This window comes from Nycticebus coucang, chromosome 13 (genome assembly GCF_027406575.1).
Source record: "Nycticebus coucang isolate mNycCou1 chromosome 13, mNycCou1.pri, whole genome shotgun sequence".
Classification (NCBI taxonomy): domain Eukaryota; kingdom Metazoa; phylum Chordata; class Mammalia; order Primates; family Lorisidae; genus Nycticebus; species Nycticebus coucang.
This window is the reverse complement of record NC_069792.1, coordinates 2,384,829-2,403,988: the sequence shown is the minus strand read 5'-3', so window position 1 is coordinate 2,403,988 and position 19,160 is coordinate 2,384,829. Positions and strand designations below refer to the sequence as shown.

Sequence of the window (19,160 nt, the reverse complement as noted above, 5' to 3'; positions counted from 1 at the left end):
CTCAAAATATTAAAACTTGGTCTGTCCTATGATCCAGCAATCCTATTACTGGATATGTAGCTAAAGCAAATGAAAGATTGAAATGAAAGTATGTTGAAGAGACAACTGCACTCCCACTTTTATTGCAGCAGTGTTCCTACTGGCCAGGGTATGGAATCAACCTGAATGCCCACCTGTGGACAAAGGAATACAGAAAATGTCGTAACACAGATACACAATGGAACACGGTTCATCCATGATAAAGAACAAAACCTTGTCCTTTGCAAAAACACCGATCAGCCTGGAGAACGTTTTGGTAAGTAAAACAAACCACACACAGACAGACAGATACCACATGACGTCACTCAGATGTGGAATGTCTTCTTACTATTTAAGGAGGAAAACAGCCCAGGCAAACAATGCCAGACTTTCTCTTGAATATACTTTTCCATGGAGATTGCTAATCATTTATTACTTTAAAAGAATACGTCATAATGTTGATGGGAATATATTTACATACTTCAGCCTCCAAAGATAATTCTGTTTTATCCCATGTAGTGAGGACTCTGTACTTTTTTGCCCTCTGTCACATACAATACCACACAGTTAGTCTGAGATTTATCAAAGTTATGATGTCTTTTTAGGAAAAACAGAAACTTTTTCAGTAGTAAAGACAGTGTTTTTTCCTCAGCTGTGGCCATAACACACAGCAGGTGCTCCTTAAATCATGTTGATTAATCTATTCTAGAGTAAATTCCCCACAATATGTCTGAAGGACAAAAAAATCTTTCAGCACAAGCAGATTATACTTTCCTTTATGGAGAACGTAATTTTTTTATGTTTCCACACGGAGAATTGTCTCCTCCTTGCCGTGTGATCCTGGCCAGGGGCCAGCAGAGAGACCCTAAGAGGCAGGACGAGGAAGGGGGGTATGAAATAACACATCAGAGCAGAGTGATTGTAATTGGACACATTTGCTGATTTTTCAATGTACAGTACATTCCGGGCCAATTTTTTCCCCGGAAGTGTAAAGAAATAGCTGGTAATCACAAATACTACTCTGTTTTGACTCCAGGATGAGAGGGAGTGTTCCCCTGAGAGTGAGGGACTGTGTGATTGTCACACATCAAAGAGTTAGGAAAGATCAACCAAGGAAAATTTGAGGGACTAGAACACAGAGATGTGCGTTTTCTCATCACACTTCGGATGCAGCCAAAGCCAGCATCCACGCAAGAAATGTGTACAATGTCCTCTAATTATGAAATAGTTGTCTGGAAAACAGAATACAGGTTTTGAGCTCACTCCTGCATCCTGAGAGGATAAGGACGAATCACAGAAAACACAGACTGAAGAGACCTTCATTAGAATAAAACACACAACACAACCCTTAATGCACAGCTGGCGAGAGAGAACAGCAGAGAACTCAGGGCAAATTAACGCTAAAATGCCTTCTCCAGGAGTTAGAGAACTTATATGTACTCTACTATGAATATTCAATGGCTGCATATGCAAATGCATTTAAAATCCCATACATTCATTAATTTTGCAAAAATTGTGTGACAGTCACAGAGGCTGTGCCAGGACCCAGGCCAGAGTTCCTGACCTTGGAGTCTCCCCTGGAGACGCAGCCAAGGAGCTGAGCTGCTCAGAGGCCACGGGGTGAGGAGCCCAGCGGGGGTGACCAGGCAATCTCAGCCTCCAGGAAGGGGTGCAAGGGAGGATCCAGAGATAGAAAAGAGGGGTGGTTCGCCTAGGGTGCCGGCCCCATATGCCGAGGGTGGTGGGTTCAAACCCAGCCCTGGCCAAACTGCAACAACAAAAAAAAATAGCCGGGCGTTGTGGCGGGCGCCTGTAGTCCCAGCTACTCGGGAGACTGAGGCAAGAGAATCGCGTAAGCCCAAGAGTTAGAGGTTGCTGTGAGCTGTGTGACGCCACAGCACTCTACCTGAGGGCAGTACAGTGAGACTCTGTCTCTACAAAAAAAAAAAATAACTGAGGCAATGGTTACTGGAAGAGCAAGAGCCGTTTCAATCAAGAGGGAAAAACGGAGTGACGGTGGCATCATCGTGGGGAGTGGGCACGGGGGAGGGCGAGGCCGTGGGACATCCCGGGGATGAAGGAGCGGGATTCCTGGAGAAATGGGAGCAAAGAGATGGCCTGTTCACTCTGAGGTCTTCTAAATTCATTCATTGCAGCAGTGTAGACGATGGACAGAATATGGGAGAGTTGAAACCCAGCCACTGCTGATCCTGTTGATGGGAACAGACAGACCAGGAAAAGCTGGAGACTGACAAGCACCTGCCTTGGCCTCAGCAGGGTTCCAGGAGACGAAGGAAGATGGATGAGACTATTTGGGGGCCCTCCCCCAGTTAGGTGCAGCCTCGCCGCTGTGGGCTCCTCCTCCCTACTGACATGTAGTTACGTATGTCATTTATCTGTTGTTTAATAACTACTTCTGCAGTGTTCACCACGTGCCATGCCTGTGGCTCAGTGAGTAGGGTGCCGGCCCCATATACCAAGGGTGGTGGGTTCAAACCCGGCTGAACTGCAACCAAAAAATAGCCGGGCGTTGTGGCGGGCGCCTGTAGTCCCAGCTGCTCGGGAGGCTGAGGCAGGAGAATCACAGAAGCCCAACAGCTAGAGGTTGCTGTGAGTCCTGTGACATCATGGCACTCTACCGAAGGTGGTAAAGTGAGACTCTGTCTCTACAAAAAAAAAAAAAAAAAGAATGCGTCTTTCTCCCCTAACAGCCCAGTGTACCCACTCTCACAGCCCAAGCAGGTGCACGCAACCCGGAGCAATCCCCGGAGCAGCCCTGCAGCCCCTGCAGCCCTAACCCTGGTGTGCGTCCTGCAGGGCTGTGTAGGGAAGCCGGCCCAGGGCCTCAGTGCAGGGACACGAGTCAGTAGCATCAATAGCATTGTAGTCATCAGATCTCCTAACGGTGAGGGAAAATTCTCAACAGGACACCATCACCTGAGACCAGGTCCTGTTCATGTACCAAACTAATGGCACCTGGATGGAGAAAAATGAGTGAAGACCACCCTGCCGCTTAGGGAAGATTTTCCCCAAAGCTGTGCTAGAAGAGAGCGCAGGAGACTGAGGGGGTGAGGCCTGAGCTCCGCGCCTGTACCGGGTGCTTCAGGGAATAAAAAAGGGAAACGGGATATGAGAATGGCTGTGGGTACCATACAAGCTAAATCAGCCCCACCTGCAAGATGGCTACAGATCTGTGCACCCAAACTGTTTCAAAATTAAAAATGGACTACATAATCATAGCCCCAAATTTTAGTATAAACTTAGGACATGCACTCAAGTTTTTTCTTTTTTCTTTTCTTTTCTTTTTTTTTTTTTTTTTAATTAATGTAGTGATCACTTGTCTGCATGCATCACACAGACAGGAAGAAATGTACGTGAGACATTTTAGAGACAGAGTTTCACTTTATCACCCTCAGTAGAGTGCTGTGGCGTCACAGCTCACAGCAACCTCCAGCTCTTGAGCTTAGGTGATTCTCTTGCCTCAGTCTCCTGAGTAGCTGGGACTACAGGTGACCACCACAATGCCTGGATATTTTTTTTTTTAATTTTTTTTATTAAATCATAACTGTATACAATGATATGATTATGGGGCATCATACACTCACTTCATAAACCATTTGACACATTTTTATCACAGTGGTTAACATAGCCTTTCCGGCGTTATCTCAGTTACTGTGCCAAAACATTTACATTCTACATTTACCAAGTTTCGCAAATACCCCTATAATATGCACCACAGGTGTGATCCCACCGATTCCCCTCCCTCTACCCACCCCCCCCTTTCCCACTTCCCCCTATTGTTAAGTTGTAGCTGGGTTATAGCTTTCATGTGAGAGTCCCAAATTAGTTTCATAATAGCTAAGTCATGGAAAAAGCCCAAGTGTCCATCGATCCACGAATGGATTAATAAATTGTGGTATATGTATACCATGGAATACTATGCAGCCTTAAAGAAAAATGCCTGGATATTTGTTGTTGTTGTTGTTGTTGTTGTTGTTGTTGCAGTTTGGCCAGGGCTGGGTTTGAACCTGCCATTCTTGGTATAAGGGAGCTGGCACCCAACTCACTGAGCCACAGGCACCACCCGTGATATGTTTTTGTGTGTGTGTCTCTGTGTGTGTATACTACACAGATTTATCATGTACATTGTAAAAATACATAAAATATTACTTAAAGGGATGATTCATAAACATGAGCCAGGTCTAGTACTGTTTTCCTGTGTCTGATGGATCATCCTGGACGGCAGCTAGAATTTTCAAAATCCACGCTTGCGATTATTTGCTTAAGGAATTATTAAAGGGTAATATTTCTTAATTTGCCTAAAAGGTGATACTTTTAAACTCCTATCATTGGTTATGCATTCGGGATTTATTCTTCATTATCTAAACAAGCCTCACATTTAAACTTCCTAGGAATTTATACCTGCTCAAGCTTTGGACCTAGTTTGGAACTTTAAAAGGTCAGATCTCGTGCTTTTTCTCCTCAAAAGTTAAGATCCTTTTTCATTTATGTTCTAGTCTTTCAAAGAATATAGAATACATTTTTATGAAACTTTTATACTATGTTTTTTGAATTTTGAAATGTAGAATTCACAATATCAGATGTAAGAAACTACAAACTACAGGGAAGGGAAACAGGCAGAGACCATGATATAAAGTGCAAATCCTCTTGCAGGTATTCTCAGGATTTCTATATTTTGAGCGGAAAATACAATTTCATTTGTTTTCTAAACATCTAGTTTTTTTTTTTTTTCTGCCGTTTTTGGCCGGGGCTGGGTTTGAACCTGCCACCTCCGGCATATGGGGCCTGCATCACATAAATCTTTCGCCTTTTACTAACCCTCTAGTTTTAAGTAATATGCTATGCTGTTTCTCCCGTGTGGCAGTGGTGAGTGAAGCCCTCTGAGGCACGGTGCTTCCCTCCCAGGACTGCCTCTCTTCATGGTCTTTCCTTTACTAAATTCTGGCCATTTCTCAAGTCCTCGTACAAGTCTCTCTTCTCTTGAAACCATCTGAGACCACTCCATTTAAAAAGGAGTCCTCACTTTGAAGAACTCAGTGCTTTTTTAATTTTATTATTTTATTTTACTACTTTTATTTTTATTTTATTTTACTTTATTTTTTTATTTTTTTGCAGTTTTTGGCCGGGGCTGGGTTTGAACCCGTCAGCTCCGGCATATGGGGCAGGTGCCCTACTCCTTTGAGCCACAGGCGCCGCCCTATTTTATTTTATTTTTTTGAGACAGAGTCTCACTTTATGGCCCTGGATAGAGTGCCATGGTGTCATAGCTCACAGCAACCTCCAACTCTTGGGCTCAAGTGATCCTCTTGCCTCAGCCCCCTGAGTAGCTGTGCCTACAGGTGCCTGCCACCACACCCGGCTACTTTTTTGACTAGAGACGGGTCTCCCTCTTGCTCAGGCTGATCTCAAATTCCTGAGCTCAAACAACCCACCTGCCTGGGCCTCCCAGAGTGCTAGGATTACAGGCATGAGCCACCAGGCCCAGACTAAGGTACCTTTTAAAATATATATTCACCCTCAAATTGATCAGTATTATATATTGAAAAACCTGTAGTGTTTTACATCACATTATTTAAATTCCTCTTACATAATGGTGTCTCTAGAAGATTTGAATAATAATAGGTTATTATACTTTTCATTATTAAGAATCACTAACCCTTAAGTAGAGTAGTTTACTCACCCTGGGGCTTCTCTCAACATTTGTTGGTTGGATCATAGTCACAGATGATATTTCAGCATAAGAAGAACTAAACTAAATTGCATCACTTATATGATTTATTCAATTATTGAATATTTGTTATAAAAAAACATGTATTTTCACAGTCAACACAACAGTGTAGACCATATTTTAAGGAATGTAGATGTGAAAATGAAGTGTGCAGGGAAAGCTGGACTGGCTTGTTTTAACACATAGATTTATTTTGACAACGCTTTTTCAAAACGGAACTAATCAGTAATTATATCCCAGGACATGTACATTTTTTCTTCTAAATTATATATTTTGCACTTTTCCCAACCATATTTTCTGAAAGTCTCTACCCAACTTTTGCTTCTTCCTAGACTTCTAAGTACCAACTCCTTAAAAGAATTGCAACATTTTCTTTTTAAGAGCAGAAATTTCTTAATAAATAAATCTCTCTTTCAAAAAAGGATCTGTATTAGATTCTTAAGTATCTTTCAAATGGAAATTATCTGGACAAGCTTCTTTTATTTCTTTAAAAAGAAGAAACTTCCTGACAGCCACACTTAGCAATGGTAAAGCATTCTACCTTGATCTGACAGCCATGAATATCATATTTCATCTTTTCCTTATTAGCAGTCACGAGAAAACACGTTTTATATCTTTCACTACAATACAAGTTCCAGCCATGCAGGACCTTAGGAAGAAGTTTAAATTAAGAATCAGGAGTTCCAAACTACGCCTTATGACTCAAATTTTAACTAATTAATTAACTGGCACTGGGTATTTGGTAAAACCTTTCAATGCCCTCATATGTAAAGTGACAGGCTAAATTATTTTTATGGCTCCCGTCCACTTAAAGGTTCTAAGACTATACATTTCAGGCAAACTCTTTGACTATGGTCTATTTTCAGAGCCATTTGATCATCTTCAGAGCATTTATAGTCCTGTGTTTCTGCCAACACAGCCAGTACAGGGAAGACACGTGGCTGTTGTAGTCCAATAGCTCAAGTCAGTTTTACTCACTATTAGACACAGAGTCTAAAACTGTAGTGATTCCATGGGGCTTAATCCAAGAAAAAAAGGAACCAAGGGTAAGATGATCATGGTATACTGTTATAAATTAATCTTCAGAACCATAGCATTTGTTAGCTTCTCAAATCATTACACCACAACAACTTTGTTTTAAAAAAGTCTTGGAAATCTTACCAGCCAATGAAGTTAAAGAGAAAGCATTTGTTAAAATAGTATTTGGCCACTGTTCAGTCTCTACCATCTGAATCACAATGCCCACGTACATCTCATCCACAAGAATGTCAGCACAGATCCAATGAGTGCTTTGCCACTCAAGGGATAGTATAACGTAACCCAATGATGAAAATAGAAGGCTTGCTACATTCAAGATTATGTATGCCATTAAAACTAGAAATGCACAGAATTAAAATTTAAGCATAGAGTAGCACACAATGCTTCTAGTATACTAATTCAACGTTTAAAAATCTATGAACTGACAGTTGTTGAGTTTTAAAAAATGAATAATTTATACACTCTGACCTTATAGTGTACAGGGGGCACATGAGAGAAGTTTGTAAACAGACAATTGCAATGTAATTTATATTTAAATTAATTATCATCTATTACCATACAGATTATGTTTAAAATGTTAGCATATTTAAACTATTGAAAATAGAAGCACAAAGATAGAAAAAGATGTATAAAAAGAATTTATTAGTTTTAAGAAAGATCTTATACTTACATTCTAAACTTTGTACCAACTGTGACAAATATTTTTTAAGCAGATATTTTTGGTATTGTTTTAGAGGAAAATAAGGAATTACTTTTTACAAATTGATGCCAGAAACTTAAACACATGGCATTTCCCTAAAAAACAAAATCTTCACAAGACCAAAAATGAACGTTTTTCATCAGTTTGATTAACACCACCATGGAAATCCAGTTATGGTTGGGTTTTGTCCGGTAATTTCTACACACTGAAAAATACTTTAAACCTTTTAAACAAATGCAAAATATTTTTAACTCACAAATATTTGTATTTTGTCTGAAAATTAAAAAACAATGCTTCAACTGTGCCATTCTTAGTAAAAAATAAAAATAAAAAAACAGTCTTTCTTCCTGGGGTGGAATGCTTACATCCCCTGAGGCCCAAGTCCATGCACTATGGAACTGTACACTTGCACAGTCTCTAACGACCTTGAAAGAGTGATGCAGTCCTTTAACCCCTACCACCAAGTCTGATGACCGCTCTACCAAGAATCAGAATCACCATGTATTAATACTTAAGTAACACTGAAATACCTAAGTACTGGAATCATAAAATCATAGGATTTTAATTTTGAAAGAAACCTTAGATTTCAAACTTTTTTTGAAAAATTTTTTAAAAAATTAGATTTTTTTATGAAAACAAACAAAAAAAACACCTTCCATTCTTCCTGGCCCTAAAATCATGCAGTGCAGAATTGATGGAGAGGAGTGACTCAGTATATGAAATAAGCTCCATCTTCTTTTAAAAAGCTTTAAAATACAAGCTTTCTCCAGACAGCTTTGGTTTTCTAGTTTTGCAAAAGGAGAGCACATTCTGGAAATGAAAAGGGCCCATCATCTGTCTTCTGCCAAAAGGAGCATCCCAGGTTAGCAAAGGAGACCCAGCGTTTCCTGTTTCTAATCTGTTTCCTCTATTTGAAAAGCAGAAAGCCGTTTACTCACCTCCTCACAGGTGGTTCTGAAATCCATGTGCTATGGCACCACAGAGGATATCTTCTGGAAAGACAGAGAAACAGTAAGACATTAAGCCCAGCATCCAGGATAAGATGAGAACGCTAATAAAGTACACCAAAGGGAAGCAGAGCCTGTGGGGAAACTGTGTCCACAACTGCCTACGATCAAGAAAACTCCAGGGGGGGCTGAAAAGCCGGAGGGGGGAGATTATCTCCAGCTTGTGTGCAGGGTAAGCCCCTGTCCTCGTGCGGCTGAGGGTGGCAGAGAGTGTGCCTTCGCAGGCCCTTTGCACTCCTCCCGGTGGCTCTCAGACACAATTTTCCACGAGATTAACCTCTGCTCTCAGGGGTTAGCTCATTTCCAATGTTCATTTTGAAATCTGAGTTTGCCATTGGGAAGGAACTTCAAAAAGAGTAATTAAAGGTTGCCTTTCATATGGTTATCGCAAGAAAAAAAGTAGACTAATCTTTCTCTTTTTAATTAAAAAGCTACATGCATGAATAATTCTCTCTAGAACTTAAAAATTTATTCACAAACAATATGATGTAAGCAAGCAAGCTATTTATCAGAGTGACTAATAGTACATTAAGAGAAAGCTCTGTATGAAATCTCTAATACAGATTCATTTAGGGATCCCTATAATTCAGTATAATACTAGGTGAGGGAGGTAGATTTGAATGCATATAAGGGGTTTTAGAAGTTTTTGTTTTCATTATTTGATAAAATTAACACAATTAAGAGTTGTCTTAATTGGCACAAAGGGTTCCTATATGCTATTAAATGAAATGTACAGGAGGCCACTGATTTGAACTGAGCTCCTACATTTGGCTCCAATAGATCAAATGAAAATGAAGTTACTCATGATAATATTCCATATCACCAAGCCATAACCAAGCTGTTTATATGATCTTTAAAAAAATCAGGGGAACAAAATAATAGCCAAATCACCAAACAGGCCAGTTTTAGCATAAAGAAGTTTCATCACCTTTAATCCTATAAGGAAACCAACTTTGAAATGAGCAATCCACTTACTACTTTTCTTATTTTTGTATTTTTCCAGCCTTTTTTTACCTATGAAACCCACCTGCTGTGCTCAGCTCATCAGAACATGATTCACGAATCACAAATTAAAAACCAATTCCATCATGTAACTTCGTTTGTTTTGTTTTTTTCCTAATGTTTTTATAACGGTTTCCTCATCCATTTTTTCTCTGTTAACACCTTATATGAGCATGACACATTTGTCACATGAATGAAGCAGGATCTAAACATTCTTAAGGTCTAAAATCTAAACTTTCAACTTTCTTTAGTCCTTTAATTGTCAGTTCCAGGGTCCCGTGCAAGCTCACATCAAGCTTAGTCATTCCGCCTCCTTAGCCTCTTCTTGGCTGTGACTGTTCCTCAGACTTTCTCTGTCTTTAAAGATCTCGGTAGTGTTGAGGAGTATTAGTCTGGAATTTCTAAAATAATCTTCCATTGAGATTATAGTTCTGGTGTTTTTTTTTTTTTTTTTTTCATGACTAGGGTTCAGGATTTGGGGGACAAAGACCACAGAAAGAAAGGTACAGGGTGCAGGTGTGAAGGCGGGGTAACCCCCGGAGGGGTTTGTCAGGTTTTCTATACCAATGTGACTCTTTTTACCCCCTCTCCATACCGTTGCTCCCCATGGACAGCTGAGCCAGCCTGGGACACACAGGTCTGAGACGTCCCCCTGGGACGGCTGTGCTCCCACCCTGCACGGGGGTGCTCCCACCTGCACCTTATGCCCCCTCAACTGAGAGAGCAGAGAAATGCGTGTGTGGTGTGAACCCATGTTTGTGTGCACATCTCTCTAACAGTTTTATAAATAACCGTCTCTAACTAGATCAAGCTAAACAGGAGCTGGGGTGAAGTTCCGCCTCTAGTGCGTAGCCGCGAGTGTCAGCTGAACCTCCTCCCCTGGCTTACCTGTGAATTCCCACCCAAGAGTGAGAAGCCCACCTCCTGTCACACTCGCTGTGCATCGCGGTGGATGTGCACAAGCATGTCAGAACTGTGGGAAGCCCCTTCACCCGCTAGGGTGGACTATTTTGCCTTTAATCATACAGACTTCATTGATTATCAAGATTTCTTATAATTGGGAGAAGTCGTCATGTGCTAGTTTCTTTAAAGTTTCGCACCTTCCTCCCGCCCTCTCGTATTTCTGCCAGGCGTGAGAAGAACTCTCCTGGAAGCCACCACCCAGCTGACCTGTCATTAGAGGGGCACATGGGGAGCAGACTTCCCCAGACGACCAAGGGAATGGGGCTGAAGCAGAGACAGTGTCACAGCCTGGCCTGGAGCAGAGCTGCCTCAATCACGCTGCAACCCAGAGTCAAACAGCTGCCTGACACGCTGTGTGTCCCCAGCTGGCTCAGTGCCACCAGGGGTGCCTGTCACTGCGGGCTGCGCTCTGTGTCCCAGGCTGGCTCAGAGCCACCAGGGGTGCCTGTCACTGCGGGCCACACTTTGTCCCAGGCTGGCTCAGAGCCACTAGGTGGTTGTTCCATCAAACACTGTTTCAGGTGGTGCCTTCAAGGTTTTCCGTATATCAGCTTTATGTGAGTAAAGAAGGTGGTTCTCAGTAAGGAGGGGCAGCCTCCCCACATTAGTTGAAAAGTCTAAATGCAAACACTGTTTTCTGTGAAGAAGAGATGGTGCCTCTGGAACTCAGCATCAGCAGGTGCAGGAGAGCTCCCAGCCTGGGGGGCTGAGTGGAAATCTTGAGCTTGCTGCCCCCACAGTCACGTTAGCCCAGTGTCATACTGGCCAGTTTCTCTGGAACAGAATTCTGAGGATGGGCTTTCTGAATTGGTTCTAGGGTTTCAGTAATTGATTTTCCAATCTGATTGGAAATCATTTCCAGTATTAACAAGACTTTGTCGTTCATGGTGTGAAGAGAGGATGGCGACACACGAAGAATCACCATTGGACACTCCTAATCAAAAATGCGCGCAAGCCAAATTCTGGATTCTCCTAATCAAAAATGTGCGCAAGCCAAATTCTGGATTCTCCTAATCAAAAATGCGCACGAGTGAAGTTCTGAGTGACCATGTATTTGATAACTTAAAATATTTTTGTTAAATAAAGAGTATTATGAGACTGATGTTTGCTGTTCACCATGCTTGAGAAAGTAGAGAGAAAAAGAAGAGGCTGAGGATTTAAAATTCCTAGCCTGAGTGCTGCATGTGTGACATGAAAATTTCCATGCCTGGCCTAAGAGAAATCTCCTGCGGCCACCAGACTGGGATTAGTGAGCATGCACCCAGAGACTCATCCTGCTAGTGGCTAAACTATATCACAAATTAAATGTTCAATCTTGCAGGAGGTCTTCTGTTTAAAAAGACCTGGGGATTTCATGTCTTTTTTTATTTACCTGGAGAGATTTGGATAATATCCTCCTGAATAAAGTATCACCAGAATGGAAAAGCAACCATCCCATGTGCTCAATATTAACATGAAACTAGCAGATGAACACCCACGGCCCCACGCAGAGAGAAAAACACATTTGCCCTCAAGAATGAGGAGGAGGAGAGAGGAGAGGAGGACGGATGTGGGGATGGCTCACCCAGCAGGCACGGTGTTGGGGTGTGTGGCATCTCCTGGGCCACGGGCTCAACTGCAACTGGGACTTCATGTAACAAACACAAACCATGGAACATAATTGTGTATGCCCATAGATTAATCTGAAATTAATAAATTAATAAATAAAAATGAAAAGAGCATTCATGGGGAACAAATGGGATCCTAACTTTTGGAACAGAGACATATATAAAAATTGGAATGTAGATGGGGCCAGGGGACCCCTCAATTCTGCTGAGTCTCCTTTTCCAACAGTGTAATGGCCTCCACTGAGATCTTTGTCCTGAAAGATAATGCTCATCCTCCTCAGGGTCCAGCCCTGACACCTGTAAGTGGACTCAACTCTCACCTGTCTCAAAGAGTGACGTACAAAGTATAAAAGCATAAAAAGGAACACCACATGGCAAAATAATTCCATGTTGTTGTTTTTTTTCCCCAATTTAGATGGAAAGAATTCTGGGGATATGTGGTGGGGATGGATATTACTGATGTGAGAGAGTAGCGGAAAGAACATAAATTCAGATCAGACCCAGTTTATTAATGTAGCCCCAATTTACTTACTGTTGGGGTGTTAGAAAGGGGTCTGTTTGCTTGGTCGTTGAAGCGTTAACAGCTGACACCGACATGGCGGGAACGCCTTGGGGCACTGCAGGGGAAGGTTCTGGGACAGGAGTCCTGGGAGGGTAGAGTGGATTTATTTTGTTGATATGAGACTCGTTTGTTTATGTACCCTGTGAGGGCCCAGAGAAGGTACGTTTCCCCTTGACTGTGAGGAGCTTTGTAAGGGGAGCGCCACACTGTTAAACTTTGTAAGGGGAGCGCCACACTGTTAAAGAGCTTTTGGGTCACTGTTGTCTACAGGGAAGAAATTACTGTGGGAACTATAGTCACTGCACTGGGACCCTTAAACGCAGTGGTGGTGATTGGATCCTGGGGTGGCAGGAGCTGAGTGTTGGCGCTGAATTAGCAGAGACAGATGGGGCGTGGCTGTGCTAAAGGGCCACAGGGCCAAAGCAGTAATCAGGATAGTTTGACTCAGCGAGGCCTACGGTGCAGAGAAGATTATCACCTGTCCCTGAAAGTGAAGCAGACAGGAAGCCTGCCGCACTGTTACTTGATTGTCAGAGGCATTCTAGGCTGAGTGAACAAAAGCTTAGACTCCCTCATACCCAAACTTGAGCAAGTTTGCAGAACTAGAACCTCCTTGAGTGAAAGGGAGTTTGGAGCCACTTAAAGAAAGACCTGGCACCAAGGCAGAAGTGTGTACTGCTAATCTTTCTCCCCATCTTGCCTACAGGCGCTCATGGACTTTTACTGGGGCAAATGTGCAGTGGGGTCTAGAAATCATCAGAGGTTTTGGTAACAGCTAGACACTTGCTCTGAAGTGATACTGATTCCAGAAGACACATGATGTCACTGTGGCCAACCAGTCAGACGGGGGTGTGTGGAGGACAGGGGCTGATGAAGAAGAGGTGGCTTAAGTTCATCTCAGAGCTGGCTGGCCGTCCACTAACCCACCGTGGGATTTTTCCCTCCATTATGGAGCCATAATCAAAATAGATTATGCTCAGCACTGGCCAAGTCCCCTCATTGCTTCCCTGGATATGGAGTGAGGGCTTCTGTAGGGGACGTCCCTAGAACTTCCTCTGCCTAGTGAAGTGGAGAGCCAGCAGCAGGGCCACATTCCTGGGGAGATTCCAGAGACCATCTACACGTCAAGGACTCCAAAGGTGTAGGGGCAGTGATTTCTCTATATCCCAATTCCACTGTCCTAGTCAGCCCATGCAAAAGGCAGATGGACTTTGGACTCTGACAGTCAGGGCTACCCTAAGCTTACCTAGGTGCCGCCTCTAACTGCAGCTCTGTCTCATATGTGGTTTCATGGCATGAGCATATTATATTAGCACATTCCTAGGCACGTGGTATGTAGTGCCTGGCCTGGCAAATGATAAAAATCAAGAAATGTCAAATCCACCCAGATGGAAAAAAACCAAGTCCTCCCTGTAACAGTATTAAGGCGAGCAAGGTTAAACTTGCACGGGTGACTCTGTCAACCATGTTCCTTGGAAGTGAAATAATGGATCATAACACAGTCTGTCTCAAAACTTTTGCAGTGTTGGGTGGCACCTGTGGCTCAAAGGATTAGGGTACCAGCCCCATATACTGGAGGTGGTGGGTTGAAACCCGGCCCTGGACAAAAAAAAAAAAAAACTGCAAAAACTCTTGTAGTGACCCACAAATATGTCTACAAGAGGAACATAAATTTGCAAGGACAAAAAGTATCCTCCCTTCTCCTTTTGGTGGGGAGAACAAGGTTTAACCACTGGAAACAACTTCAGGCTCTCATCAGCCTGCAGGTGACCCCAGGGGAACCCACGTGAAGAAGCATTCCTAACTGGCCAGTCACGTTTCTCTTCCCCCCAAATTGCTGCCTGTGGAGAATTGAAGTCCTTTTACTTTGTTTTGTCCCTTCTTCAAAATCCACGAGGTAGGGGGATTGGTGGGATTACACCTGCGGTGCATCTTACAAGGGTATATGTGAAACTTAGTAAATGTGGAATGTAAATGTCTTAGCACAATAACTAAGAAAATGACAGGAAGGCTATGTTAACCAGTGTGATGAAAATGTGTCCAACAGTCTATGAAACTAGTGTATGGTGCCCCATGATCACATTAATGTACACAGCTGTGATTTAATAAAAAAAAAAAATCCACTGCTTTTTCTTGTTGTTTAAGATGCCATATTATCAGGAGCTGAAAGCCACCTCTTTCAGACCTACTCTTTCCCTGGGTGTCTCCCATGCGTGCATGAAATATACATGTTAATAAATTTCCATTTGTTTTTCTGTTGGTAACCTGTCTCTTGTTGGGGTCCATTCCAGCTAAGGACCTATAGGGGTTACTATTTTCCCCCAATACAGTAATGTACAATTCCAATCATTCGTCACTCCTTGAGAGTGTTTTGTGGATATCTATAATCCTGGCCCCTTTTAAATGGGAATAATATCCCCAAGCAAGCACCTGCTAGGATTGTAAACTTTCACTACTCCCTGTGAGTAAGCGACAAAACCCAAACGTCTCCCGCTCCTGCCCTCACGTGTGCGAGTGTTCAGTGCCCTGCCTCACGGTCGCTGGTCTCCTCAGCCTCTCTAAGGTCCTGTTTGTTGAACGCACAAACTCTTAATTCTCTGTAAAGTTCTGAGGCTGGTCACCCAGGTCCTCCAGTCACTGCCGTGCCTCCCCAGCACACCAGCCGGGTCCACCTGGATCCCCTCCACCCAGCCACGTGCCTGAGGGTGACCCAAAAACAGGAGAGTGAAGATTCCAGGCTCCCTGTCCACAGAAGCAAACCATGTAAGTGTCACATTTTATCAGGATCACGCATAGCATTTCAGAGATGATGTTGCTTCAGAAACATTATTTTACCCTATATTGTCAAGTGTCCTCTCTATGAAGAATTCCCAAAATAACCAACGGCCACATCTGGCCTGTGGACACGTTTTGTGTGAGTGTTAAATTTTCATCCTGGCTGGATGTTCATCTGTAGTTACTGGGGCAGGTCCCTCCTTATCCCAGACACGTCACCCCTTCTGTTTATTTTACCCACCAGGCCTGAGGCATTTGAGTCTGTGACCTTGAAAACATTTTCATTTATGTGGAAACAAGTTTCCAACCTAAAACAGTTTTCCATCTTCTAAGAGAAAGATCAAATTGCCAAGGGAATTTTATTTATTCATTCAACCACGGGGTGCTTTGTTTCATCAAAATGGTATGTAGAAGTCAAGTATGAAAAATACATAACTGCTGAGCAGTTTGTGTTAATTTGGGCACAAGGACGGGCTGGCGTTGGCCAGGTTCATGGTCTCTCCCACTGCAAAGTAGGCCACCCCATGAAGCCCAGGGCTCTGCAGAGAGAAGATTGATGACCACTAAGCCAGGTAATTACTGTGGTCCCTGTGACTCCAGTGACCCAAGTACCTGGTCTGGGCAGAGGTGTGATGCAGACGGGACAAGAAATCAAGACCTGTTGCTTTCGTTACTGTACCAGTGCTGTCCGTGTAAAAATACACCATCCATTACATCCATACAAGACATAAGTTACTGGACCGTCAAAAATAGTAACAATATAGGAATGATGCTGACTAAATGTGTAAGAACTGGTATAATTTGGTTAAACAGGATATAGTTAGTATGATTATTTTCTGGACTCCAAAAGTAGCACCCTTGATATTTTGACTAATTGAATGGTTAGATATTGAGGGAACAAAAATTGATTATACTATTTCAAAAATATTACCACATTTTTCTATTGCAAGAATAATAGTTTTATCAGCATGCTTTTAACACTCAGCTCTGATTTTAAGCAATAATGAATCATGTGGATAGAAATTTATCTTTTCTCTCTCTCTCTCTCTCTCTCTTTTTTTTTTTTTTTTTCAGTTTTTGGCCAGGGCTGGGTTTGAACCCACCACCTCCGGTTTATGGGGCCAGCGACCTACTCCTTTGAGCCACAGGTGCAGCCTTATCTTTTCTCTTCCATTGAAAAGAACTACTGTTATGAATGTAAAGTGGAAAATGCATTAGGGAACTGTAATAATATCAACAGCTCTCATTGAAAATGAGGGACTTAAATCAGCTTAATTCAGAAGCTATACTAACCTAATAATAGGAAGCTTGTCTGTGTGACATTGGTTTTTATGCTTTCATCTTTTGACGAAATATATCCTGAGATTTTAGAGATAGAAGATATTTGGAGAATACTTCTTCTATCTCTTCAAGTTAGAGGTAGTGACACTGAGGTCAGGGGGAAATCATGACTTAATTAAGGTAACAAAGCTCTTTGCGGTGAGTAAGGACTAGCACTCAGTTTTTCTTTGGGCAATCCTACCCTCCCCCACTAATCCACAGAAATTAAAATCCACTACAATATTCTCTAGATAAACATTTCTTTTATTAAAACTGTTTTTATTTTTTTTATTTAATCTATAAAGATTGAGAATCTTTATTTGCAGACTTCGAGGAATTTTGTTATACAAAACATAACCATTTAAGCCTATGGATTTAAAGACTTTTGAATCACAATTTTTTTGTGCTTTTTTTTTTTTTTTTTGGAAGAATTAACTATGTTTTAAACAAAATGTTAGGGCCAGGAATTGTTTTAATTACCACATCCCATCTCCTTTTTTTTCCCTGGCAAAATAAGTTATTCTATTGAAGCTATTATATATTTCAGCTGTGTGATGTAAAGCTATATCTTAGTTCATTATATATGTCTTACTTTGAAAAAGATTTCTTTCACAGTGAAAATCAGAATAAACAAAATTAAAATTTTATTTAGAATAAAAATATCAAAGAAATAATACATTTGTAATATAGGATATAATCTTTAGTCTTTGTTTTTTTGTAAATATTGTTATTTTAGTGTTTGTGAAAATAAAACCTTGACTCAAAGTACACACACACACACAGGCACAAAGTCAGGGACTGACATTAATTGGAAAAAATTCAAACATTTATGATTTTGATTTTAAAGAAAGGCAAAACTTAAAACGAAACAAAAGACCCCTGAAGTTATTGTTCATAAAGTGGTCTATGGGAATAATTGAGTCATATTTTAGGGAAATGCATCTTAAAATTTATTATGCACAGGAATCAACATAAACCCTGTTAACATGCAGATGGCCATTCAGTAGGTCTCTGGTGGGGTCTCAGGAGATGGTCTCTGAACACACTTACTAGCAACACTATAAATTATCAATCAGCCCCAAGGAAATTTAAGATTTTAGCCACAGCAGAGAGGTCTCAGACGGCCTACAGGATGGCTGAAGTTTAGCAGGATGCCATTGGCAACACCCTTTTCTTCACCATCAGAATATGCCTTCTGCTAGCAAGCATCTATCCAGCACTCACAGGCAGAGACGGCATGGTTCACAGCAGAGGACGCATACATTTGGCTCAATTTCAGAAGAAATAGTTTTAGTATTTAGAAATATTACTAAAAGGCAGCGAGAAAACTGTTTAAAATATGGAAGAATAACTTCACAATGGCTGCAATTAAAATAAATCACTTTTATAAATGAATTTATTAGTCAAGATGCTTAAACATTATCTGCATTTATGAATACATGAGTTATCTAACCAATTAACAGATGATAGAACATTGAAACCAAGCATAGCCTTTGTGATCATTTTATTTTATTTTTTAGTTATTGTGTTAAGACATTTATATTCTACATTTACTAAGTTTCACATGTACCCTTGTAAGATGCACCGCAGGTGTAATCCCACCAATCACCCTCCCTCTGCCCATCCTCACCCCTCCCTCCCCTCCCTCTGCCCCTTCCCCCTATTCTTAGGTTGTAACTGGGTTATAGCTGTCATGTGAAAACCATAAATTAGTTTCATAGTAGGGCTGAGTACATTGGATACTTTTTCTTCCATTCTCGAGATACTTTACTAAGAAGAATATGTTGCAGCTCCATCCATATAAACATGAAAGAGGTAAAGTCTCCATCTTTCTTTAAGGCTGCATAATATTCCATGGTGTACATATACCACAATTTATTAATCCATTCGTGGGTCGATGGGCACTTGGGCTTTTTCCATGACTTAGCAATTATGAATTGGGTTGCAATAAACATTCTGGTACAAATATCTTTGTAATAATGTGATTTTTTGGTCTTCTTGGTATATACCTAGTAGAGGAATTATAAGATTGAATAGCAGATCTATTTTTAGATCTCTAAGTGTTTTCCAAACGTCTTTCCAAAAGGAATGTATTAATTTGCATTCCCACCAGCAGTGTAGAAGTGTTCCTTTTTCTCCACATCCATGCCAACATCTCTGGTCTTGGGATTTTGTGATATGGGCTAATCTTACTGGAGTTAGATGATATCTCAAAGTAGATTTGATTTGCATTTCTCTGATGATTAAGGATGATGAGCATTTTCTCATATGTCTGTAGGCTGTGCGCCTGTCTTCTTCAGAGAAGTTTCTCTACAAGTCCCTTGCCCAGCCTGCAATGGGATCACTTGTTCTTTTCTTGCTTATACGTTTGAGTTCTCTGTGGATTCTGGTTATTAAACCTTTGTCGGAGATATACCCT

General features: G+C 41.5%; 1 protein-coding gene across 3 annotated transcripts in view; it reads right to left on the bottom strand.

Moving 5' to 3' along the window:
* The window catches only part of SNTG1 (syntrophin gamma 1), a 703,177-nt gene that overhangs the window by 308,692 nt on the left and 375,325 nt on the right, over positions 1-19,160 (bottom strand). For all 3 annotated transcript variants that reach the window (XM_053558928.1, XM_053558930.1, XM_053558929.1), the window contains exon 2: positions 8,444-8,497. In XM_053558928.1, the coding sequence (XP_053414903.1) occupies positions 8,444-8,470 (27 nt within the window). In that variant the 5' untranslated portion in view covers positions 8,471-8,497. The remainder of the gene's footprint in view (positions 1-8,443; positions 8,498-19,160) is intronic.